A 27,687-nucleotide genomic window follows, 5' to 3' on the forward strand; every position below is an offset into this window, starting at 1 on the left:
CTCCGACTCCAATATAGAGCCATATAGATTGGCCAAGTAATGACCAATCATGATCATCCTATAGTTGCCTGGTACCATAGGGTCCCCACTCTTAAAGAGTGGTACAATGATATGCTCTGTCCAGGTTGTCGGGAAACCCTCACAAATGGCATGATTTAACACATGTACGATGAGCGGAGCCAAAGTGTCTCGTGCATATGAGAACTGCTCTCCAACTAGCCCATCATGATCCTGTGCCTTTCCAATCTGTAACGTGTCTATCACATCTAGCACCATCCGCATAGTAAAAAAGGTGCTGCTAGCCGGTGTAGCTCCCAGTGGAGGGGGGGGTGGGGGGCTGTCTTGGTGCATCATATAGCTCTCTAGCATAAGTATGCCATGCCTCAGGTGCAGTAATCGGAGTACCATGCTGTCTCTCCTGAAACATCTTCCATGCCCTCTTGCTATCCTTCCCCAGGAAGAGTAAGTAGATCTCCTCCTCTAGCTTAGCCAGATAGGCTCGTTTCTTCCTTTGCACAAGGCGCCGAAAGATCATCCTGGCTTGTCTATGCATGTGAGACCCCACGCTGTAGCTGTGCTCGTGTCTCACGACACTCATCATCATACCAACTGTCCTGTGGGGCAGTGCTGCGGGGGTGGGTGGCAGGGATCATAGTGCGGGTCTAAAGCGAACAAGCCATCAGATACTGAAACAAACAAGTTGGAAGGGAAGAGAAAAGGAAAGGAGGTGAGAAGAAAAGGAGAGAAAGTTGGAAGGCAAGAAAAGGAGGGAAAGAGGAGGAGGAAAGAGGAGGAGGGAAGAGAATAGGTGGACAATGAAGGAGAAGAGAGAGAGAGAGGGAACGGAAAGAGGAAGAAGAGGAGGCATGGAGGAGGAGGAGGAGTGGATGAGGAGAAGAGGTGGAGCAAAGGGCTGCAGCCGGGAAGAAGCGTGGGCTGAGAAGGAAAGAGGAAAGAAAGAGGAGGAGGGAAGAGGACGAGGGAAGAGAATAGGTGGACCATGGAGGAGAAGAGAGAGAGAGGAAAAGGGAAGAGGAAGAAGAGGAGGCATGGAGGAGGAGGAGTGGATGAGGAGAAGACGTGGAGCAACGGGCTGCAGCCGGAACGAAGCGTGGGATGCGCGAAGTGGCAAATGGGCAGCAAACATGGGTGAAAATGGCGGGAGCAATCGCTTTTGCAACAAAACAAAACAAAAAAAAACTTCCACCCTTTTTTTTTACGTGTAACTTTACATTTGGGGAAACACCGTTTCGATGGGCAGGTTTCGTTTTGATTCGAAACGTTTCATGCCATTTCGAGAGGGCAAAACACATTTTGATGTTACTATGGTATGGACGCCACTGAGACAAAGATGCATGTGACAAGTCACTGGGGATTGGGAAGTGAAGTTCTCCTCGCTTAGCTAAAGCTTTGGAAATCAACAATCAGCATCGACAATCGGCATCGACAAAATCATGTTTTTGGTATCTGCTTTCATTGCATAAAGTGTCACTGGGAATCTGGCATTCAATGCCAGATGAAGCTTGTATCTCAAGAATGCCTTGTTAATACATATTACAAGGGGAGTCGGCTTCTACCCTATTGCCAGTGTTATTTAAATTTCAGCATTGCTATCTTGTATTGTGTTGTGCCATTTCATATTGCTTGTTAGGATTAATACTTTGTGTTTGACAATATTGTGCTCAAACCCGACCAGGGGTATTCCAATGACCTGAAAGGAACCAAAAAAAGTCTCTGATAAAGTTTGAGTTGTGTTCAGAAGTTTGAGAGGTATCTAGCTCATCCTGTCTCCCTCGGTGCTTTCACACTAGTCTCCCAATGACGGCAAAGCTCTATCATTACTATGCCTCCTTTTTACACAGACATGTCAAAAATAACATGAAGCAAGAAGCATAAATCAAAAGTCAAAACAAGGTACTTGCCCTGCAGAGAAGGCATGCAACTGTAAACATAAAGTAGATTATCTTTTCAGAAAAAGGATCATGGGTTGTACGGGCACCTTAATTGCTTTTGTCCTCCTTCCCAGTAGGTTAAGAGTGCGAGTAATGGCAGCTTTTGCTCCATCCAAATGAGTTCCACCATCACTTGTGCGAATACTATTTGCATAGCCCAAAAGTGTATCTGTATAAGCATCTGCACACCTAACACAACAATCCAACCACAACTCAGAATAAGCCTTGGTGCAGACTAAAAATCAATTATGCTTCTAAACCATGCCACCAAGATACACCAGTTGTGAAACAATGCACGCAGTAGTCCCTGTTGCGCTATGAGTCCATGACCGGAATGATAAATCCCCTTGAATGGTGCCAAAATTTGAATTATATAGTACTCCTATAAAGTAGGAGCTATAATTAGCCTAATGACTCTCTAAACCACTAGACCTCCCCTGTAGATGCCTTATCCCAACCCTTGGATTAACCTAACCCTAGGTTAGACCTATTAACCAGCCTTGCGCTTAGGATGTAACTTACTCCCCTCATTGATGTACTCAGGAATGAATGACAGAAGTGACCCTTAAACAAATTCGGCCATGTAACCAATCCTAAATTGACTTAATCACCCTATTGCTATGCCCTCTATTCAACACAATGCCACTAAGCCTCCCCTCCAATGCCGTAATCGGACCCAAACATTAGCCTAGCCCTAGGCTACTCCTGCTAGCCCATAGAAGCATCCAAGGATTATAAATACCAGTATGCACACCTTTCTGCAACTTGATTTGTCAGCCCTACCTCCCCTTTACATGCTTTATCCCAATCCTTGGGTTAACCTAACCCTAGGTTAGACCTATTAACCAGCCTTGGGCTCGGGAAGTAACTTACTCCCCTCATTGATGTACTCAATGATGAATGACAGAAGCAACCCTTAACAAATTCCGCCAGGTAACCAATCCTAAAATTCACTTTAATCACCCTATGGCTATGCCCTATAGTCCCACTAAGCTTCCCCTCCAATGTCATAATCAGACCCAAATGTTAGCCTAGCCCTAGGCTAGTCCTGCTAGCCCATAGAAACATCCAAGGATTACAAGTATCATTGTACTCACCTTTCTAGGACTAGACTTGTCAACCCTGGAGCCCTTAAGTCTCCACAACCTTAACTTTTTTTCCCCCCTGGCAAGAAAGAGACTTATATTAAGTATGAAAGAATCAATATAAATTCACAGCCAGAAGCCGAAAATCCCTACAAACTGTAAGGTAACCGCAGCTAGTCAGAGGCATGGTGATGCCAAGAGCGTCCAGTAGGAGTCAAAGAGAAGAAGTCCCATGATCCCACTCCCTCATGATGAAAACGAGTTTTGCTTTTACACTGATCTAGAAGGCAGGGCTCTGTAAATGGGCCCAAAAGGGCATGAATAATATAGGGCTCTGTATATGGGCCCATAAGGGCATGAATAATATCTCCCCAGATGGTACAAATGCACTTGTGTCATAAATCTTGGTGCCCTCAATCGCCTCGGTACGTCTAACCCTCCATATCTACCAGGCACTGATGCTGGCAATAATCCCCCAGGTGGTATCAAGTCTCCCCAGAGATGGTGTGACGTGTGACTGCAGAATATCTTGAAGTGTGCAGATCAAAGAGCACTTCCCATGGTGCCTCCAAAGCACTCAGCCAACTTGGATACCAATGTTAAGATCATACATACCTGGAACCGTGCTTGCATAAAGACAACCCGCATGAAGTCAGTCGGTGATAACGGCAATAGAAGCACCCTAACAACTTACTTCCCAACTGTAGGTCCCCATCCAAAACCAACCCCAGGCTTGGATCCAGACTACATATTGCCCCAAGTCAACCTGCCACAATGGTAGGCCTTGGTGTCTCATACCATTAAAACATATCCCACATCTAGATCCAAACAGACATCTCTATCCATGAGTTCCTCCATAATTGATAATTGAGCCCTAGGCACACTTCTATAGATCAATCGTGGTTCTTATTCGCACTCAACTGTTTACTGAGGCTTTTTCCCTCTTTAGCCTATAGAGTGCTTTTAACCTGACGCAAGGCCAATCCAAACCTTATCCTACCCTTCTGCCCAAAGTTTTATCAAGCCCTAAGCCCGCTAATTCCTAGCCCTAATCTTGGTTTAGGTACCCTCAACCTAGATGATATGAGTTCGCCCATCCCCTTAACCCAAGGTCGTCAATCCGTGGTTAATGCTCTCCTCAACCCAGTTTAGCATATAACATTGAGACCTGCATATGTGCATTGGGAGTGCCTTTGAACAACATTGAAGACTCTCAATGGAGATCATAGAAGGCCGTTGAAAATTGCTTGAAGGCTGATCCATTGAATTTTAGGCTTTGTTAAAGCTTTAGAGAACCAAGCTTCTTGGACTGAACACCCAAGACAAGGGAAGGCTTGAGACAGCTTAGAGAGAACCACAGTATTCCGTGAAGGTACGGATAGTCCCACTTGCCTTCGATACGTCTGCAATGAGGATTCCCTTATTCCGTAGTTAGCTAGCAAAGTATCCCACTGAACCCGATTCATCAACACATCTTTTCGATCCTTGTTTCATCATAGGGTTGTACTAGAGATCTGGTGATTCAAGGTCACCAACAAGCATGTACTACAAATGCACCTTTGGTAACGATAAAATACTTTGGGGAGTGGAGGGTTCGGCCCATCTTTGATCCCTAGTGTGGTGGTGTTGGTGTTGGTTTTGTGGCATTTTCAACTGTGTTAATTGTGTATTTGATTGAGTTATACTTAAGTAATCCGAGATTCATGCTCCCCGTTATTAGATGCCTCACAGCTACGATCACATGTACACTGCTACACTCTTAATGCAACTTTGTGAGGAAGAATTGTGACAGCCCATTTTAAATCCTAAGAGAATATAATCCTAGTTTTTTCATTATTTTCCTTATCGATCTAACTCACAAAAAGTGATAATTCTATCTTAATGCAACTTTGTCAGGAAGGATTGTGACAGCCCACTTTTTTTTTTTTCCGAGAAAAGATCCTTTCATTAGTTATATAAAAAACGCTCGTAGGGCTACAAAAGATCTCGCCTGCTCATAAGAGAGACAGAGCGGTGAATACAGCATGGCAGCCCGGGAGACTCTCCCTAGGTGCTACAAAATACAAGCATCAGTACAGAGAATTGAGAGGCTAAATCATACAATAGGGGGGGGGGGGAGAGCCAAACAGGTGGCCTGTAGTGCCAACGGATCCCGTGTGTAAGGTGTAGAAAGGGCCACAGCGCCAAGTGGTGTGACAGGCCTGGCGCCGTAAGATCGCCTCATCCGAGTCTCCCTGGATGCGGTCGTACTGTCCTCGCAGGGTGTGGATCAACTCCTGCCAAATCCCCCGTACAGTCTCTGCTAGTGGCTCCAATCTCCCCTCAAAGGCCGTAAAGCACCGGGCCCTCCAGGTGAACCAAATGGTGAAGCTGCTGAGGAGCTCCCATCGTAAATCTCTCTCCTGTGTCCAGCTGGCGAACGAGAAATCCGGTGCCGGAACCAGGCGAGGCTGGCCCCTAATAAATCTGATGGCCTGACTGCCCTGCTCCATCTCATAGCCCATAGCAGGCCCTGACGAAGTCGACCAAGCAGCGGCACCCCACGTAAACATACCCTCTGGAGAGAGGGGGGCCAGAATACGCAGCATCTGCAGCCAAATCTGCTGCGCCTGAGGGCAATCCCAAAGGCAATGCCTCTGCGTCTCCATAGGGTGGCCGCATCGGACGCAGGCCGCCGGAAGACCGCTGTAAACAAGCCAAGTACAAACTGCTGAGCCCCTGTGGGCGACCAGCCATCGAAAAGTCGAGATCCTGCGGGCCTGTCGACTAGCCCAAAGTCGAGCCCAAAAATCCTCCAGGAACTCCTGTGAGAGTCCCTGTAGTCGCCAATGCCCCGCTGCCGCTGGAGAGACCGTCCTCCTCGCCGTCAAAATATGTCGCCCCAGCCGAACAGTATACTGGAAAAAGGTGATCTCTGTGGCCTCAAGGGATGCATAAGGATCATGCCACTCGTACTCCCCGGGGTCCCACTGTAGCCGGGCCAAGGGGCGCGCTGCATATGCCCATATGCGCCAATCCGGGAGCACATCAGCAGGGTCGGGGTCAATATGCCACTTCCGAGAAGCGGCGGCCACTACCCGAATCCTCTGAAAGGTGCACTCTGCAACCAAAGGCGACTCCACCTCCACTCTCTGGAGTCTGCCCTCGTCCTGAATCTCATAGTAGAGGCAACTGCCATCCTCAGTGCAAGCTCTGACAGCAATCAGGATCTCCAACTGTGTAAAGGCTCCCATCCACCGTGGGGCCACTGGCTCGAGAGGCGTGAACCACTCCTCCGTGAGTGCCTCCTGAATATCATCCCTCATAATCAACCCCCCTCTAAAGTGACTCAGCCTCTCCACCCGGATCTCCTCTGGTAGACTGCAGAAGGCCTGCCAGTCTCCAAAACTACGAGCTGCGCCTGCCGCTAAAGGCCCCAAGGCTAGCCGAGGCCGAGAACCCAGCATATGACCCTGCTCTGTGCGAACCGCTGGGCTCCAGATGAGCAGCTGTCTGGCCCGCTCCTCAACACAAGAAGGAGGTCGCTGAGAGAGACCCGGTCTCAGCAGCTCCCAAGCTCTCAGGATACTCAAAGCAAATCTGTCCTCCCATCCTCAACTGAGGCCTGTCCTCCTCATCTCTATAAAGATCCAGCTCAAAACTCGGCCCCCGTCCTCCTGCAATCAACACCTGGCTGCGAGCTGTAGAATACAAAGCCGCCACCCCTCTAATCCATCCTGGCTCAAAGCCCAGGCGAAGCATAGTGCCCTCTAAGAAACCCCGATCAACTCTATCGTATGCCTTCTCAAAATCGAGAAGCATCACGACCAAGTCCTCGCCAAGAAATCTAGCTCGGGCCGTCGCCTCCCAGAAAGTAAAGATGTTGTCAAGGATACTGCGCTCCTTGACAAATCCTGTCTGAGTAGCATGAATCAACTCCCCCAGGAACGGCTGGATCCTCAAACTCAAGGCCTTTGCTAAGACCTTGTAGACAGTATTGAGGATCGTAATAGGCCTCCAATGCCTAATATCATCTGATACTCCCTCGCCCTTGGGGATAAGATAGATCAAGCCCTCTGAAAAGCTCTGCGGCATCACCCCAGTGTCCAAAACATGCTGAAAGCCCCTGCGGAGGCCTGGCCCCAAAAGGTCCCAATAGCGCATAAAAAACGCCGGCGTCAGTCCGTCCTCCCCTGGGCAACTATGTCGCGGCACGACCCTCAAGGCCTCGGCAAGCTCAATCTCTGACAGAGGCGCACCTAGAACTGTACGCATACAGTCTGTGACCCTCCTCTGCACATGGGCCCACACAGTCTGTCTCCAAACATCTCGATCCTCAGTGGCAGGCTCCGCTGAAAGCAAGTCTCTATAGAATGCAGTGGCAATGGCTCTGATCTCCCCGAGCTCAGTAGCTACCGATCCATCCGGTCTACCAAGCTCGCGGACTCGTGCTCGCGAATGACAGGGCCCAGTGATCTCAAAAAACTCTCCAGTCACTCTATCGCCAAGCTGCGTCCACTGAGAGGCCTGACGACGATAGTAAAACTCATGTCTCTGCTCCTCTACCTCTCGAACCTCCTGGCGTGCCTGGCTCAGCTGGGACGCCACCCACTCACATGCAGGCTACTGCTCCTGAAGGCGCTGTAGCGAAGCAAGGCTGCGTCTCAGCCGATGCTCCCGCTCCCGAATCTCTCCCAACCGTGTCAAAGCTGCAGCATGCAGAAAAGAGCTAAGATCGAAGAGTCCCTGGGCACACTGGCCCGCTGCATCCTGGTCAGAGCACTGACTATCATGCCAGATCCTCTCAATGTCCTCAGCGAGACTGGGATCTGTAAGTACTCTCTCTGGGATCCTCAACTGCAAGCTGGGCTCCCGTGTCCTCTCCTCCAATGTCAAGATAACTGGCGCATGATCTGAAAATGAGGTGCCAGCGAGAATGCCGACGGAGCCCCCCCGCTCCCCTAACCAGTCGCCCACATAAAAGCGATCAATGCGTGATAGATTAGTCCCTCCCTGCCGGCGATCCGACCGGGAGAAACTAAGACTGTCCTGAGACCGGGAGAAAGCCCCATGCTGCCATGCATCAGTGATCCTCAGTGACATGCACAACCGGTCCCAAGCTGCAAGCTCCGTGCCGTGCACTGTAACATGACTGCCTCCCACCCTATCTGCCGGGTCCTCAAGCATGTTGAAGTCTCCCCCGACACACCAAAGTGCGGCCTCTGGCAATGCATCCGTAACCTGGGTCCAGAACTCTACTCTGGCACTAGCATGATTGGGCGCATAGACGTTGAGCACGCCCAATAGCTCATCATGCATCCTCAGAATGACATACTGTGCTCTACCAGGCACAATGATCCCTCGATCCATAATGGCCTGCCGCCATACATCTGCAATAACCGTGCATACTCCTCCCTGTCCACCCAAAGGACCAAACCCTGCAGACCAAAAAGTGTCCCATCTACCAGGCATCACCGAACCATATCTCCGGATCCTGCTCTCACCCAAGTGGTGCTCCTGCATCATCAAAATATCAATGCTGCCACCAACCAGGCATCTCTGAAGCTCCTGCCTCAAGCAACCACGATAGCGTATAAAATGTGCTCCGCCAAGGCCCTGTACATTCCATGAGATGATCCTCATGGATGCCCTGCTGAGGTGGATGCTGTCTCAGCCGTACGGCGGGCCTTCGCAAGCGGCTTGGATGGAGAGTAGTCCCCATCCGAGCCGCTGCGAATCTGCGTACCCGGTGTGCTGCAAGAATCCCGGATCAGGCGCCAGTGGCTGTGGCCCATGGCGACTGCCCCCCGCTCTTACAAAGCAACCTCGTGTATACACACATATCGAGGGTCGCGTGCTAAGTCTGCCACTATGCGAACGACCAAATGCCGAATCCCTGAGGTATCCACACTCCCGGGATCCAAGAAAAAATGAGCCAACTCCCAAAGTCGGCCTATCACATCTGTCACCTCCAGATCGCTCATGTGATGAGAAAACTCAAGTGCCTGAGTCTTCAAAGTGCTGAGAGCGAGCTCTAGAGTCCACTCCCGGTCGCAAGGGCCACATAGAGGGAACGAGAAGGCCACCGCTGAGTCTAGTGCCTCCTCTCCGCGAGCCGGAGGTATCACTACATGAACTCGGATGGGTGCTGGCTCATGGGGGCCCTCTGCTCCAAAAAGCCGTGTGAAGGTATAATCAAAAGCCTCCGAGCGCTGTCTAATGCCAAGGCGACTCAGCCGACTGCGGATAGATGAAATCCGTGAAGCCCTAATCGGCATAGATCTCCTCTGTGATGCTCGAGCGAGGTCAGTGCTCAGCGCTCTCCGGACTGCAGGTGAACGCCAGGGAACTGCCAGGGCCTCCCGGGCAGGTGAGGCGGGCGGAGGGGGAGGAGGGGGAGGCGAGGGGGGTGGAGAGGGAGCCGCTGCCGAAACCGGAGCGGAGGCGGGAGGAGGCGATGGTGGAAGCGAGGCGGTGGGGGGGGACGGGGGTGGGGGGGTGAAGGAGGGGGTGCTGGCATCTCCTGGTCCTCAGTCGGCGCCGCGGGGGTCTCCTCCTAGAGGGGAGAAAAGCTGTTCCTCACGGGAACCCAGTGAGGCTGAGACGGTGGCTGCTGCTGTGCAGCGGTCTCTGGACGTGCTGCTGCTGTGGCTCTCTCCCTCGGCGGCGCCCCTGTCCAGGCTGCCACTCCGAGGCCTCTGTGGCCTGAGCAGGTGTCCCGGAGGCAGCCTGCCGAGCTGAATCTGTGGGCGGGCCATCAGTAGCCTGCTGTGGTGACGGTCGGGGTCTCCTGCGAGGGCAGGCCTTGGCCAGATGGCCGACCTGTCTGCAAATGAAGCACTAATTCGGGAGCCCCGAGAACTCCACTCTCTGATCTATCCATCCCCCCCCTATCCTAGGTAGCTGAATGACCTTAGGAAGGGAGGAGATGTCAGACACCAACACTCTGACCGAAGGTAGCCCAGCTGCTCTGGCCACCACTGAAGCAGCTGAGGGGCCAGTCTCTAGTACCGAGCCCACCAATGCTCCGAGCCTGGGGAGGAGCGGAAGATACTCCCGGCGGAGTCCAGGGAAGCAAACTGTAACATGAAAAAGGCGCTCTCCCTGCTCCGCGCTGCTGGGTCAAATCCATGCTGCCAAGGTCTGAAGAAAGCCCGAGCACCCCTGATGTCAAGGGGACTCATGGCAAGGACCTTGGCAACACTCTGGGCGGCCTCGAACTCGATCTGGTAATGTCCACGGCCCAATAGCTGTACATCCAGGATCTTGCCCACATCTGCAAGAAGGCGGGCCTGAAGAAGATCCCGGATCTCCCCTCTGCTGGGGCGAGTGCCGACTATACGGCAGATGGTGGAATGTGCCTGGAGGCGTTCCACCTCTGCGGCGAGGCTCGCTTCCTCTTCTGGCGAAAGAGAAAGCCTGATGGGGGTATCCTCAGGGGCGGTCGAGGGGGCTGCAGAAGAGTCCCTCTGAGGTGGGGCGGGAGGAGCCTCCATCAGAGTCTCAAGCTGTGGCGAAGGCGGAGCGAATGCGATACCTGCAAGAACCGAGCTGCACGCGAAGGACGGAGCGGGAAGGCGGGAGGATTTTTTTTTTTTAAAGAAAAAAAAAAGGAAAAAAGGAAAGAGAGGAACGGGGGGGATAAGGCGACGAAGAAACAGGGGGGGGGGGGGGGGCGAAATGAGGCGCGAAGGCGGACTGAAGGGGGGGGAGCGAAGGCGAACTGAAGTGGGGGGGAGGGGGGCGCTTCAGCGCGAGAGAGGGAGAGAAAGCGAGGAGAAGAAAAGGGGGGGGCGCAATGGTGAGAAGAGGGGGGCGCAAAAGCGCTGGAAGGCGGGGGACAGGGCGCGAGGAAGGGGAGGCAAGGTGCGAGCAGCGCGAGCAGGGGGGTGACGGCGGGAGCTTCAGCGAGCGGAGCGGCAACCTTGATGGTTTTTTCTATGGCTGAGATCTGTGACAGCCCACTTTAAATCCTAAGAAAATATAATCCTAAGTTTTTCATTCTTTTCCTTATTGATTGAACTCACAAAAAGTGATATTTCTATCTTCAATAACAAGTTCAAAAGAAGAATATATTTTCCTTCAAACATTCCATTTTCTTTCTACCATAAAGCGGTAATAAAAGAGAGAAAACGTGTCTTTATACCCAACGAAAAACTCTTACCATTGAAGAACTACATCGACTATTATTTTGTCTCTCTCTTTTTTAAATGAAATGGGATCATTCAATGGTTTCTGTCAAAAAAAAATCCAAATAACTATCATAAGTTTATTGCTTGCCATCACAAATAAGATAAAACTTTCAACAATACACATTATGACCGACACACACTTACAATACATTTCAAAATACAGCCATTCAGAACGTGTAAACCCTAAAGTGTATACAGCCATTGCAAAAATAAAAATAAATAAAAATAAAAAGTACTAGTGAAAAGTTTATTGGGTGCAATAAATGTAAGTGATATTCATATTAAAATAAAGGTAGAAAAGTAATTGGAGAATGTGCTATGCACTAACATTAGCCAAGGTGGGTAAGCCCAATTGAAAACTACGATCTAAAAGGCCTCATAGCAAATACACCTGTTCATGGTTGAATAATAAAGGAAATTAGCACTTACTTTAACAAGGGTTAGTGAAGAAAAAATATTTAAAACATAAGAAAATCTCATTGCAAATCTCGTATACAAATGATCTCCAAGTAAACCATAATATAGCTCTAATGAGCTTCCAATCACCACAAGGAGTGGCAAATGCAGCTATGTGACCTTACTCCTTTGTAGTATTCTATGTAGCCATGCAACGCCTTCCTTTCAAGAGCCAATTGGGCTAGAATATGGCTTGGATTAAGCCTCAAACAACACACTGATTAAGGTCCTTTACAGATCAATCCTTCATTTTTGGATGGGCACGCAATGGACACAGAACATTGTGCATCCAAGCAAAAGAGAGGGCTCGGGCTTCACAATAATGAGGAGCACTCCATGCGTAAACAATCTAAGGCCTGGTTACCTAATCGTTACTAAGTTTCGCAAACCATACCTGTCCACATCACCTCAATCTCAACCACGCCCTTTTGTTTCTTCTACACACTTCTTTTATCCTTTCCTCTTTTCAAAAATCCCCCTTCATCCATGCAAGATTACAAGATAACTCCCCCCTTCATCTAGTAATCCTACACCTGTCCTTGCAGAAGCCTTACAACTTAGGTACACTTGGAAGGATTGGCCTAGGCCCAGTTCCTAAACCGCAACCTTGACCCACTAATTTGGTTGTAGAACTCTTTCAATCACAAGTGGGAGAAACATCGCACATGATTAGGAGATAGCAGCAGTACTCTTGAGCCCACTTACTCACTCATGGTGAACCAAAAGCGTACACTAGCCCCTGACAAGCATCAATATTAACACAATGGTCCAGTTCACGAGTGTGATGTTTAATCTGTTCTACTGCCAAAGCCGTCTGCCGGGGTCACCTGCTGAAGCAGCCGCTGTTACCACCGGTTTGGGCTGACAAGTGGGCAACAGAGGAGAGGCTTAGGCTATGCTGCTGAAATTGAGATACTAGCTCACACCGTTGAATGAACGCTGTTGAGACATGTGGAGATTACTGCAAGCAGCAAAAGATGCCATGCAGAAGATGCGCCTTGCTGTAGCTGCCATGATTTCTGTTGCAGCAATATGTGGTGCTGCCTACTCGTGAGTAGTAGAATCAGCTAAAGCTGCCGGGCAAGGAGACAGGTGTCATTTGCTACCATAATGGAACCGCCTCTGTCGTGATCTAGTTTTGTGCTAATCTCCTTCATTATTTAACCATGAACCTTTATTTGCTTTGAATTTCCTTCAATTCTAGTTGTCATGTTGGTGTCAAGAGCCTCATTAGAGGGTAGTCATTAGTTTAGACTAATGGAGTGATTGGGATTGACAGAGTGTCTTTTTCCTCTTCTGTTGTCTTCTTCAATGTGAGATAGAAAGAGAGAGGGAAAGAGAGAGGGAAAGAAAGAGGGGAAATCCTCTACGCAAACTTGAGCGAGGAGAGCATACTCACATTGCAAATATCTCATATGAATGATCTCCAACTACATCATATACACAAGTAAACTTTGACCAAACAAACCATACAATAACACACAATCAAACCAAGATTTATACTCCCCCTTCATGTATGCTGGATTGCGAAATTACATTCCCCACAAACCCTTCTATAGGCCTACTTCATTTTCTGTGAAATCTAATTACTAAACCCAGAGACAAGATTACACTCATGACTGACTTGTTAGACGAAGAATTGAAATGTACAAAAACATAAATGTGTACATAAGCTTGACAACACTGATGATGCCAATACATTTCAAAGGCTGATATGTAACCTTCAACTCCTAAACATAAGCATGAGTGTCGCATATGACAACGCACACTTGCATAAACAGGCACAATGAAAGATAGTAATCCCTTGTCAAGATGGTGTCATCCACATCAAACTATCAAAAATATTTTTCTGGTATGTTAAGAATACCCTGAAGGATGGTGATTTTTCACCGCCAGCTTTAGGTCAGATTGGGCTGGTGACTCTGACCTCAAGTAAACCACCACTGGCTTTCATTTGGCCCAAGTTCCAGATTGCATTTCTAGCTAGGTTTAAAAATCACCTCTCCTCTGATGAAACTGAATAATCAATTCCGAAAAAATGTATAAAGTTGAAGATGTTCTCACTTTACAAGATAGCAACTGCCCTTCATAGGAGTGTGACTTTTATTGCTCAAATCGCCCTCAACAAAACCTTTCCTCAAAATGTTTTCTGTGATTGAGGGTGAACAAAGTGTCAACTCAGGTAGTCAGACAGTTAAATCTCCTCGCCCATAACTAGTTGTATTTTGACATAGATGTACATGCACAGCAAGCCATGCTATTTTAGGTACCTTACAAGTCAAACCATACCTAATTGTATTTTGACCTAGATGTACACGCACAATAAGCCATGGTATTTTAGGTATCCTACAGGTCAAACCATGATTATTAATCTGTTCAAAGATAATCACAGAGCAATGGACTTGATTGATTGTAGGAGTTAATTTGAATCAAATTTCATTTGAATGCCATGTCATCAACATACTGAGGCAACTAGACCTTGTAACTATTTGGCCCTCCTAGCTCTATTTCACATGATGAAACCCATGCCCGGACACCAAACAAGTGGAAGAAGATATCCAAATCATACCCCCATAACTAGTTGTATTTTGACATAGATGTACATCATAAAGCAGCTCCAAGGCCCTGAAGCTAGAAAGCATAACAAGAACTTTTGACTAAAGTTGAGTAATATTTTACTATTAAAAAGACCAAAAGTAAAGTAAAAGGCAAAAGCATCACTTTTTGGCAAAAAGCAAGGCTTCCCCCGGCCCCGAGTATAAAAGAAGCATCAGCCTCTCTTGAGTATCAAGTTGAAGAAGAAACTCTTCATCGTGTTGCCATCTTCATTGAAGCGTGGAGATCATCTTCTCCATCATCATCTACTTGATCATGAACCAAATCATGGAGTTTTTCATCGCTACCACTGATTCAGAGCACGCCATCAACTACAGTGCCACGTCATCATCTGTCCATTAGACTGTACGGATCCGTACAGACATACGACACCGTGCGGCATGTACGGAGCTGTACAGGCTGAAAGTTCCAAAACCCTAAAAATTTCAAAAACCCTAAAACTGCTCCAAAAACCCTAAAAACTACTTTTTGGAGGTTTGTATCGCCCGAAAACCATCAAGACAAGTTTTATATCAGTTTTCTTACCAAAAAGAGCTTTTCCATGGTTTCCTTCATCGACAAGTCTATAAGACTTGTGGAGATTACTCATGGGATGAGCGAGTGATTTTCGGACTTGGATTAGGATCTAGATTTGGATTCATTGGACTTGGATTCATTGGATTTGGATCTGGATATTGGTTCTGGTACTAGCCCGGTGAGAGTTTCTTGTGGGTCATCCTTGTGGTGTGCTCGAGCCTCGGCATCAGAGATCTTGTGGCTCAACATCGACATCGACATCGACTTGGATATCCTACATCAGCATATTTGTTTGTTTTGTATTCATTGATTGTATTGATCCTGGCCAGCGTGCCCGTGGATTGTTCCTAAATAAATTCCTGAAAGGGAAGGGGGCCTGTTCCCCGCTCAATGTGGTGTACTGTGCAAGATCCCTATTCCCTTCTCTCTCTCTCTCCCCTCTTTGTCTATATCTTTATCTCTTGGACACGTGCTTGAGTCTGTCACTACACGCCCCGTTGGGCTTACAGACCTACTTGATTTAGGAACACATTGAAAACATATCAAACAACCCCTTAATCATCAGAAGCAATATCTACAGACCTACAAGGTTGCAATGTCGAAGACAAAGGTCTGAGTAAACAAGTTCCAATCAAGGAATCCTTACAACCACCACAAGCAAAAAAAGGTGCATAACTGAGAAAATCTAAGTAGTAGATTTATCCAAAAACAATTTTTGTAAAAATTGGCATATGCAAGATGCTACCTCTTCTAACATAGCAAACTAAATGGTACCTTATCTTTATTTAACCAGCCCATGTATTCCACCAGACCTCCCCCAAAGTGGTATTCATTCCTCCGAATTCTGTCTGGATTTTCATCCTCCTGTTTTAAATTGATAGTTACCTGCACAAAGATTTGCATACATGTCAGACATTTCAAATTTCATTAAAGAAACTCTTCCATATTAACATCAGACTCAGGTTCTTTCTGGCCCTGCAACACTTGCAATGAACCAAACTTACAAAACTAAGGAAGACGAAGACAAGCTCTTCCCAAAACCCGCATGGTGGTGGCTACTCTAAAGGTCACACAAACTCATGAACCCTAATTTCCCATGGCCTCTGCATCAAATTCTTGGACCTGAATTCACATCATTGAAATCAATCCTTGTGCTATTCTGGTCTGACCAGCTCAATCTAGTGTGGAGTCTGAGAGCAGCTTCTCACTCAAAACAGGGTGCTTACAACAAAGCAATATTGTGAATGACTTTCCAAATATTTTCCACGAAAAAAAAAGGACTTGATGTTAATCTCCCTAAGACCAATGTTATGACTTTTGATACCACATCAAATTCTAAAACCCCTGAACCTGCCTATTCCACAATTGAAAAAACTACATCCGTGAGATTAGCCAAGTGCCCACAGTAGTCACCACTCCACACCGAGAAGATCTCAACCCCCCCTCTCACACTTTTGCCTACATTTTTGCCCAAGAGGAGCCATTATCAACCTGTTGAGTCGTTTGCATCCCAGCTTGCTAGTTGTAATTTAGCCGACATTGTGCACAAATGACCTTCTGATCCTTCATGGAATTTTTGTGAATCTAATCAATCTTCCTACCTCTATTAGTCCAGTATGCATGTAATAAAGAAAAATGGATTTCTTGTATTGTGAAATAAAAAATGAAACAGAGGGTAGCCAAGAACTAACCTCAGGGTTTAAAAATGCTAACTCTCTTACGCGACCAGCTATAATTTGGTAATCAAAAGCTGTCGTAGACACAAAAACTGCCATGGAAAATTGGCACAAAATAAGCAAGGGATTATTTGTGTAAAGAAAAGAGGAACATTGATTATAACCCGTCCAAAGCAAGAGTTTTTTTACCACAGGTTAGCAACAGTTGAGCGCATACTTGCAAAAAAAAAAAAAAAGAATCATGTGATACTTTGGCATACACCTTGCAGAATTTCAGTTTAAGTTCAAAATATGGTTTAGGTACAGCTCCAACTAAAAATTTAAAAAAATCGAATGTCACTCTTCATGTGATTGCATTAGTAGGTAAGATCATAAGTAAATCCTCCAAGTACTTCTATGCTAAACCCTCCGCCATATTGATAGGTTTCTTCAATAGCGCATTCAAAGCCCGACGGCCGTAGAGGATCCATACTACAGGATACCTAGCACATTACTAATGTAGATCATGTAAAATGATGAGAATGGAAAAAATTCATGCCATCTGGTTGTAAAACAAAAGTAGCTCACCTTCGAAGGAACAAGATGTTACTCGAGATAAAACAAGGGACGTCACGACCCTTCGTAGTAATATGGAGGTTGAGCAGGCCTGCACTCAACTTGGGCTCCACGTAAATAAAATAGAATTGATATGTTATCTCGTGGAACTATTGTAACACTTTTTGGTTTGATAAACCATTTAGGTCTTTCATAGACATTACATATAAGTCTTGAGGACACGAGTTTATTGTTTCTACTTACATCTATGTAGTACATCCACCCTGCTATTGTATACACAGGGATCTATGTATACACAAGAATATATGTAGTACGTAGACCCTGCTATTGTTCTCTTCGTGTTGTTTCAGTTTACTACATTGTATACACAGGGATCTATGTAGTACATCCACCCTGCTATTGTATACACAGGGAGATAATCTATGTATACACAAGAATCTATGTAGTACGTAGACCTTGCTATTGTTGTCTTTGTGTTGTTCTGACATCCAGTTAACACATGGATTACATGCAACATCTTTCCGATCTAATACACCCTTTGGGTCTCTAGGAGACGTTAATATGATATCTCTCTCTCTCTCTCATAGGTCATAGGTCACTTTGGCCTTTTGAAGACGTTAATATAACATTTCATTTCATTTCATTTCTCATTGACAAAACCGGAGACGGAGGAGCTTTTCTAGGAGGTATTCTTGTTTCCATCGTTTTATATGCTGATAATATTCTACTCATTGCAGATTCTGAGGAGGAGCTACAGAAGCACATGGATACTTTACAAAATTTTCGCACACAGAGGGGACTCTCAATCAACCTTGGGAAAACAAAGGTTATGGTATTCCACACCTCCTATACCCAATTGTTGCAGGCCGTACAACGTGAAGCACGCAGGGCTAGGTTATGGCAGGTGGAAGATCACCATGGTGGAGATGACCTCCTGTACCCAATTGTGGGACTCTCAGTCAACCTTGGGAAAACAAAGGTTATGGTATTCCACACCTCCTATACCCAATTGTTGCAGGCCGTACAACGTGAAGCACGCAGGGCTAGGTTATGGCAGGTGGAAGATCACCATGGTGGAGATGACCGGCAAAGAGAGAAAGTGGGAGAGATGTGGCAAGCTCAAGCCGAGAGAAAGAAAGAAAGAAAGAAAGATATATTAACATCTGCAAAAGGCCAAAATTGGCCTATGAGACAAACAAGTAGTACAATGATGTTCCTCCAGTCATCAAGAGGAAAATGTGGAGTGAGAATAAAATGTACAAGTATGACAACAGGACCATAGGGGACTCAATGGTGGTGTACAAACGAGAGGGTGTGGATGGAGTACTAGGGCTACTAATGCATCTCTATATGCTGAAGGGGTGATACAAGTATGATATGTTATCTACTCCTAACTCCATCCAGTCCCATAGTCTGGGTACAATATGTCATACATCCGATCTGAGGATGCCGTAAATGTCTAGAACATGCGTCCTGGATCAAAGCGAAAATGTGCCAGTTGCTCCTGGACCTCCTGCTGGTGTCGAGACCGGATGGCCGCGATCTCTCTGTGGTGTAGCCGTGGTGTCTGGTAGCCGGCTAGTCCGGGTCGTCGCCTAGCTCGAATCTCCTCCGCTCGCTGAGATGTCACTCCCAATGTGTGTGGCTGGGCTACTGGTGCCAATCTCTAGAAGAAGTCAGTCAACTCGGACTGTCTTCCTCCGCTATGATGTGCGGGTGTCTAAAGTAAGATCTCCCTGTGTCTTTGTAGTGCTAGTAGTAGTCTGCCTAGCTGTCTCTGGTCCGATCTCTCCCAGATCTGTCTAAGTGATGTGATCCCTCTAAAAACCTCATGATAGCATGCCCTGATCTCCTGCAAAGCACCACACTGGCAAACAAAATGCTCCTCTGTCTCTACCCCCATCTGGCATAATCTGCAAATGCGCTCTGCTCGAGGAATGTGTGCTGCTCTCCCAGTCTCGATCTCTAGTTGGTGTGATGAGACCCTTAGTCGCCCAATGGCTAGTCTGGCTCCATGTGATAAGTGGACCTCCAAGTATCGTGGTCGCTGGATGAAGCCGTTTGTGGAGGTGCTCAAGAAGTGGGCTCTGTAGTAGAGCATCTTCGTCTCGGGAGTGGCTGACTAGGAGATAGCCAAGTCTCCTGTATGTGGCCCTGCCAAATGTCATGTCTCACGACTCTGTTCCTCTCTGTCTGAGAGAGGCGTCTGTGTGGTGCAGCTAGGTCATACTGTAAGGGTGGTAATCTGTCAATATCAATCCTGTGTGATGATATCCACTGTACCACTTGGGAGTACCATGACCAGGAATGTCCCTCCTCAGCAAGCTGTCTGGATACCTGAAGCCCGAGATACCCGATTTAGTGGGAGCTCCCGCATCCTGTGTATAAAAGATATAGTCTGGAACATGGCCTCTACTAACATAGGTGGTACAGCAAACTCGGCTCGAAGGATATCATGTGGTACTGAAGGTTTGCTGCGGATCATCCCTGAGAGCATCAAAATCTGAGGGCGCTCTATCAGTGTCCATGAGGATGTAGCCAAACCTGGTGCCCATACTACTGCTGCATACATCAACGCTGGAGTAACTAGTGTATCAAATAGCCACCCCTTAGTACGGGGCTCCTAGAAGTGTGCCTGGTGACACTGGCGTTCCAAAATTGCTAGTGCTGAGTACCCTCATGTCACTCTGTCTCTGGCTGCCTGTGCCATAGAGAATCTCCTTGATGAGCTGGTAAATGTGACCCCAAGGTATACATATGAGCCCACCACCTCTACTGTACTGTCTGGCCCACTGTCCTCTGACATCCTCGTGGTCCCTCCATCTACATCCTCTAGTGCCTGTAGGATGAGGGGATCTGTGAAGTCGAATGATTCACACTGTCGATTCTGTGTGCGTGCATTGAAGTCCCCCATCAGGAGAACCTCCCCCATGGTCGAATAGTGTAGGATATCTGCGGATAGAGTGGCGTATGGAGACTCACTAGGAAGGGCCCCTCTCTCCTCTCCTCCTCCAATCTGGTCCTCCATGTGACCTGTGTTGAATCTCGACCCCTTCAAAGGGAAGTAGCATATTGCCAAGTAAACTGTTCTCACCTCTGAGAGCTGTAGGCTAATCCACATGTAGCGTGCCTCTGGGACTCTCGACACCACCCTGATACGCTGGTGTAGTGCTCGTCTGAATAGTATAGCGATCCCACCTGAGCCTCTGGAAGTGCCCTATCGCATCCCTTGTCTATACACTGATTTCCACTGGTACCCTGCTACCCGTGGTAAGCCTCTCTCTGGGCTTTCATGTGTCTCTGTCAGAAACATGATGTCCCGGTTCTCCATAACCTCCTCTAGTCTGTCTGGATGTGTCCATAGAGCCCCATTGCAGTTCCAAACTGCTGCATATATCTCCTTGTGCTTCTTGATAATTTCCTGTGTCCCATAGGCCATATGGCGCCATGCCACCATCTTGCCCTCTATGAATACATGGCCGTCCCTGTAATGTGCCTTTTTCCCTTCAGCACGTGCTGCTTTAATTTGTGGCATGCATGATTTCCTATGTTGTCTCTGCATCCAAGTTAGGTCATCATCAAAGTAGATGGGTCCCCTGGTAGGTTTCTCAAAATAACTCTCTGTCTCATGAAGGTTTGCCTACTCACTTCGTCTGCGAACTGTAGCACTAGGGCTTTACTTTGGGTGGGGTCCTTGGGTGGGGCTGTCCTCCATATCTTGGTGAATGGAAGTGGTGCATCCTCCGCATGGCCTAATTTTATGCATAAGTTTCGGCCGTCCGCCTCAGGGGTGCACCCCTCTGTCTCTGGAATACCTGTCACGCATATGTTCAGGCGACAGATTCTCCTCATCTTCTCTTCATCTAGTGTGGATTGGACCATGTGCATGTCCTCTTGTACTTCTTTCTTAATGTTTTTCTTGACCACTTCCACCCATCCTTCTCTTACTGCTTCCATCTTGCCCTCCACGGTTTTGGTAATCGTCTGGGTGAGCTCCTCCTTCATGGCTTCTTTGTCTGCCTCGAGGATTTCCCCTTCTTTTGGGCGCTCACGCAGTGAAGCTGCTTCGCCTTTAAGCTGGGCAATCTCCTCCAACATTGTTTCCTTTTCTTTCTTCCATGTTTCTGCCTCGGTCTCCAGCTTGGCAATGCGATCGAGGAGGCTCTTCTGGACAGTGTTGAGGTTGCTGTCCGTGGTTTTCTTCAAATCCTTCAGCATCTTTTCGAGCTTTTCCATACGTGCCTCCATGACGTTTCTTCAGTCGTTAATCCTTGTGGGCTGTGACTGTTACTTCAGCAGACCAAGGTTGGTCTCAACATGGTGCTGACCTTCAGGAGAGAGAGGGGGGGGCGAAGGGCAGGCAGCAGGAGAGAGAGCGAAGGGGGGCGCAGGCAGGCAGCGAGAGGGGGGGGGGGCACAGCGGGAGGGGGGGCACAGGCAGGCAGCGGGAGGGGGGGGGGCACAGCGGGAGGGGGGGCGCAGGCAGGCAGCGCGAGAGAGAGAGAAATGAAATGAAATGAAATGTTATATTAACGTCTTCAAAAGGCCATAATGACCTATGAGACCAAAAAGTTACATCATGGTGGATCTGATACAATTGTCTGGATAAAAAACCAAAAAATGAAAAATAAAGATGATACTACTGGCACCTAGAAAATGAAACTCGAGTTGGAAGGTAAACAGAAACCCTTATAGGGTGTGAATATAGTGAAGGGGGGGGGGGGGGGGGTACGCTATGGAGGTGAGTGGAGTACAGTGAGGGGATACAATATCATGTGGGACGGGGGGGGGTACACTATGGAGGTGCCTCCATCTCATAATATGTGCCGCATCGGACGCTGGCGGATCTCCTCAATATCCTCTGTGGTCAGCACCCTGAATGGGTGTCCCGCATGTCTCGCAAGAATAGTCCAAATCCGCCGCTGCAACCTCCATCTATGCTGGGATGCCCTCCTCCGTAGTCGTGGGCGTCTAGACCACCCAAGCTCAATCGCACGATCAATCAGTGTACCGCTGGTGTGGGCGGTATCCATGTCCTGCTGCTGCTATGGTCCATCTGGCGTAGTGATAGCTGGACTAAAGAAGTCTGTAATGTGTCTCTGAGTCTGGCTCTCTGTGCGCCTAAGCAGGCTATCTCTATATCTCCGCAGCTCAAGCAAGAACAATCCCAAACACTCTGGTCCTGGTACCCCATGACTCTGGAAAGTGGTCCAAAACCCTCTCTGAATAAACAGTGGAAACGACCACGTATCTCATAGTATGCAGTACAATGGCATATATAATGCAGCTCTGTCTCTGGCTCCCCATGGCATACTCGGCATATCCTCGCCTCAGCTGGTATACTTCTATATCGGCCAATCTCAATCTCAAGCTGGTGTGAGGATGTGCGAATCTGACCAATAGCACATCGTACTGCATGAGACAAGTGTACATCCATGTAACTAGGTCTGATCACAAAACCATCTGCTGTGAGCTAAAGAAAATGCTCTCTGTAGAAAGCCATCTTCGTGCCCAGCTCCTCAGTCGGCTGTATCCATGTCCTCCTAATGTCCAGCTGAACTAAATCCTGACGGATGAGTCTGGTAATCTCTGTCCGTGTGAGAGTGAGAGAGGGTGCCTCCAGAGAATACTGGAAGGGAGGCAATCTGTCCATGCTAAAACCATGTGCCTGGAACCAAGATGTCATCTGTCCATACCAACAAGCCGTGTCTCCCTGTAAAGCTAATTGTCGGGAGGACTCAAGGGCGATGCGTGCATATCTGTCTCGGGGGAGATCCCACAAGCCATGTATGTAGAGGACTGATCTCGTAAGAGCCTCAATCACCAGAGGGGCAGCCGCCAGAGACAGAGAGAGAGAGAGAGGGGGGGGGAGAGCGAAGAGGGGCGCAGGCAGGCAGCGGGAGGGGGGGGGCAGGCAGGCAGCCCAAGAGAGCACAAGCAGGCAGCGCGCGCGCGCGCGAGAGAGAGAGAGAGAGAGAGAGATATTAACGTCTACGAGAGGCCAAAGTCGGCCTATGAGACAAAAAATAATACAACTGTGTTCTTCCGATCATCAGAAGAAAAGAAAGAAAAGAAAAAGTGTCCATCTATTTGGATACAACTATGAATCATCATGGATCGGTGGAGCCCATATACAAACAATATAAGGGGGGCTGGGGATGTGGATGGAGTGCTAAGGCAAGATGCATCTCTATATGCTGAAGGGGTAGTACAAGCATGCTATGCAGATCTATGTCTAACTCCATCCAGTGCCATAAGAGGGATATAAGATATCATACATCGCCGATGCGGAGGCTGTGAATGGTGTGAACATGTACCCTGAGTCTGAATGAAAGCGAGCTAGCCTCTCCTGTGTCTCCATCTGGTGTCTCATTCGGATAGCTGCTATCTCTCGGTGACGGAGTCGGGGTGCTCTATGTCCAGTCTGTCTAGGTCTCCTCCTGGCTCTCAATTCCTCTGCTCTCTGTGCGGTCACCCCACGTGGTACAACAGCTGGCACTGGCATAGCTCTCTGGAAGAAATCTGTGAGCTGGGACTGTCTCCCACCCCTAGTGGGAGCGGGTGTCTGGAGGAGTCTCTCTCGAGAACTATGAAGCTCTAGTAGTAGTCTGCCAAGCTGTTGCTGGTCCGAGGCCTCCATCAACTGATGTAGTGAAGAGTGCTCCTCAAACAATCCTGCATATCTATCTCTGACCCCCTGGTGGGCTCTACATCTACATACAAAGTGATCCTCGGTCTCCACCTCCTCGCGGCACAATCTGCATATCCGCTCAGCTCTGGGAACCGGTGCCGCTCTCTCAGCCTCTATCTCTAGCTGATGTGATGAGACTCGTAGCTGTCCAATAGCAACACGAGAGCTGTGTGGCATGTATACATCCATGTACCGCGCTCGATGTATAAACCCATCCCCTGAGATGCTCATAAAGTGGTCTCTGTAATATAGCATCTTCGGTGGTAGTGGGCTCTCTGGTGCTGTCCATGTCTCCTGTATGTAGTGCTGCCATATGTCCTGTCTCATCACTCTGTTCCTCTCATTGAGAGAGAGGTAACCACGTGGACCAGACTGATCATACTGAAAAGGTGGCAACCGCTCAATGTCTATCCCATGATGTGAGAACCATTGTAGCATCTCTGCATACCAAGATCCAGTGTGTCCAGCCTCGGCCAGCTGTCTGGATGCCTCAAAAGCTCGGCGGGATAATCTCTCCGTGGGCATCTCCCTCATCCTGTATATAAAGGAGATCGTCTAGAACAATGCCTCCACTGCCATAGGTGGTGCAGCAAACTCAGCTCGAACAATGTCGTGCGGGACGGATGGTTTGCTGCGTATCATCCTCGAGAGCATCAAGACCTGTGGTCTCTCCAGCTGTACCCATGTGGAGGCTGCAAGCCCTGGTGCCCAAACCGCTGCTGCATACATCAAGGCTGGTGTACTGATTGGATATATAAAATGAAGTACAAACCCTTGTTATATAGGCCTTTTCTTACACCAAATCATTTGACCCTTATTTATCCCAACTGGGAATAAGGAAAACATGAAGCCTTTTATAAATCAAGGCACACAAAAGAACATAGATACAATCAGGTTTTCGAGGGACTACCCAGAGCAAAGAACCCTAATTGACTCAAACACATAGGGTAAAGAACTACAATGCCCACTCTTGGTCTAGCTCATAAAGGGAAACCTCGGCTGTTGCTGTGTAGATTTCTTCTACTTTCTCCTCTTCGGCTCGTTCCTCCTGGTCCTCTGCAACAAGGTTAGCATGGTGCTTGGCTTGCTCTTTCTCTATCTTCTTGAACCAGTTGAACTCCTTGTGCCCCATCCTCTTGCAATACCTGCACTGTATCTTCCTGTTATTCTTCCAATTCTGTGCTCCCACAAAGGCTTTGTCGTAGTCAGAACTGTTGTTGGCTTCCAATTCTTCTATCCTTCTCAAGGAGCAAGGCAACTAGATCTTCAAACATTGGTGTTGTTGCATGGAGGATCTCGAAGGTTTGTTCAAACCATGTTATCCCTCGCATGCTCTCGATAAGCACCACCACTTCATCTTCATCTTCTGGCTCACTTTAAAGGCCGACTAATTGCTAGAATATTGACCCAAATTTGACCAAATGATCACTTACCTCCTCACTTTCATGCATTTTGAGATCATCAAATTTGAGCTTTAAATAAACTTTTCAGTTAGTAATTTTGTTACCAAAAAGGAGCAAGGCAACTAGATCTTCAAACTTTGGTGTTGCCACACGGAGGGTCTCCAGGGTTTGTTCAATCCGTGTTATCCCTCGCATACTCTTGATGAGCGCAGCCACTTTGTCTTCATCTTCTAGCTCACGTTTAAGGCCCACTAATTGTTGGACTATTTGACCCAAAGTTGGCCAAATGATCACCTCACTTTCATGCATTTTGAGATCATCAAAATTGAGCTTTAAATAAACTTCTGAGTTAGTAATTTTGTTACCAAAGACGCTTTCTAGCTTTGCCCAGATTTGCTCTGCTGTTGATTTGAAATAACAATATGGTGCACCAAAGAACCTGAAAGGCTCAGGCCAATCAAGGTGATAGCTCGCTCATTGCGTTGTCACCATATCTTGTGCTTTTCTAGCACAATGTCTCCTGAATCTTTTTCGCTGCCCAAGACCATCTCCCACACTCCCTCACGCATCAGTAAAAGCTGTACTTTGGTCTACCAGGTATGCCAAAGAACCTGTCTATTGCTGGTACTGATAGGGCCATGATATTGAGTAGATTTTTATAAGATCCCCAAATTTATGTTGTTGCAACATTGAGCTAAGTTCTCTCATTTTTAGCAAAGGGCTAATTTATTTTTTTGTGCTTGCAAATGCCATGCTGCTATTAGGTTCGACATAGATGTAAAGGTTCAGAAAAGCCCCAAGATCACACGGCAACTTCGTAATAGGTACAATAGCCACTGATTCGTACCAATGATGAAGTCGGGCCGTTGGAAAGCAAAACTAGCAACAATAATGAACTCGTGCCAGAGCAAGGACCATAGACTCGGGCTGCACAGACGGGAAGGAGAGGATGCATGCGAGCAGACAGCACAAGCGAGAGGCTAAAAAGGGAAGGATGGCTATGAGCGGACGGCGCAGCGCAAGCAAGAGGCGTAAGCGGAGGGGGGGAAAAAGACGAGCAGGGCGGCGCGACAGAAAAAAAATGGAGAGTTGGGAAGAAAAAAGGGGGATCCAGGATGTGGATCCTAACGTACCCCTACCTGCCCTCACATCACAGCTCACTACCATTCTCCACATTAGCGGACCAAGAGGGTGGAAATTCTTCACAAAGGGCTCTATTGAACATGTAGGCTAGTAGTGGTGCTAGGGTATCATCAGCATGTGAGATGTACATCCCTAGTGATCTTGGGCCCACCCATGCCTTTGTGAAGGAGTGCCATGTGTCCGAGCAAGTGATAGGCATGGGAGGGCAATGTTCTCGGAGTTGCCTCCAACCTCTTTGCAGTTTGGCCCTAAGAAGAGTTGGTATAACTCATCCTCTTTGCGAGTGTAGAACTTTGGTTTCTTGCATTGTGTGTAGCGTTGGGAAATCCATTGCACTTGGCGCTTCGTGATTTCCCCAATTGTGCCTCGTGCTAAAGATGGGAACATGTGGCTCGACATTCGTCATCATACCAACAGTTATGGGGCATGGAACTACAAGGTGGCTTGGCGGTAGATGTGTGGAGAATGGTGGTGGCATCCTCAAAGACGGAGATCCACTTGATCCTGATAATTACAGGACAATCATGATTGGCCACACATTGGCCAAACTCTACGGATTAGTCCTGGACGCGAAGCTCTCAACTCATTCGCAGAGAGACAATGATGCAAAGGCTCAGGACATGCGAGCTTTCAAAGGAGCTACACTACCCTTGACCACATCTTCACCCTTCGTCCCATCATCGAGAAGGGTAGAGCACAACATCAAAGGATTTACTATTGCTTTGTGGATTTCCGCAAAGCTTGGATTCTGTACCCGAGCCCTCCTCCTACACTGTCTACAGGAGATAGGAGTCCCATATGACATGGTTTGGAGCATCATCTCCCTCTATGAGTCAGTCACCGGATAAGTGAGAGCCGCAAGGGGTACATCGCACGAGATTTCCAGCACTATTGGGGTGAAACACGGCTGCCCTCTATCTCCCACTCTTTTTGGCCTCTACATTGATGAGATCTCAAGTTTCATTTATAGATTAGGTGGGGCTGGCCCCATACTGGCAGGCGTATTGATCCCCCTACTATTTTATGCAGATGACATCGTCCTCCTTTTAGATTCATCTGAGGAGCTTCAGAGACATTTGGATGCCTCATAGGATTTTTGCACTCAATGGGACCTCACTATTAACCTTGTTAAAACCAAGGTAATGGTCTTCAATACCTCCCACCCCTTCGCGTCGAAATTGAGCTTCACATACACAAGGGATCCTATGGAGATTGTCTCGTCCTATGTCTACCTTGGTGTCACTTTCACTGGCCCACGCTTCACCATGGTTCCCGCAACACATGCCAGAGTGACCGGAATATGCACCCTTGAGCTCACTTGAGCGGCAGTGCTTCCAGGCACATTTCTAGGAGCCCATGATGAAGGGTTGGCTTTTTGACATCCTCATCACACCAGCCTTGATGTATGGTGGAGCCTTCTCGG

The 27,687-nt window shown here is 47.8% G+C and overlaps 1 protein-coding gene across 2 annotated transcripts in view; it reads right to left on the reverse strand.

Moving 5' to 3' along the window:
• Positions 1-27,687, reverse strand: part of LOC147636837 (DNA gyrase subunit B, chloroplastic/mitochondrial-like) — a 148,903-nt gene that overhangs the window by 20,887 nt on the left and 100,329 nt on the right. For both annotated transcript variants that reach the window (XM_086800394.1, XM_086800393.1), the window contains exons 8-11: positions 16,488-16,564; positions 15,571-15,681; positions 11,181-11,251; positions 2,000-2,141 (exon numbers count right to left, since the gene is read on the reverse strand). In XM_086800394.1, the coding sequence (XP_086656520.1) occupies positions 2,000-2,141; positions 11,181-11,251; positions 15,571-15,681; positions 16,488-16,564 (401 nt within the window). The remainder of the gene's footprint in view (positions 1-1,999; positions 2,142-11,180; positions 11,252-15,570; positions 15,682-16,487; positions 16,565-27,687) is intronic.

Source organism: Cibotium barometz, chromosome 7, assembly GCF_041138505.1.
Source record: "Cibotium barometz isolate CiBa-2024 chromosome 7, ASM4113850v1, whole genome shotgun sequence".
NCBI lineage: Eukaryota > Viridiplantae > Streptophyta > Polypodiopsida > Cyatheales > Cibotiaceae > Cibotium > Cibotium barometz.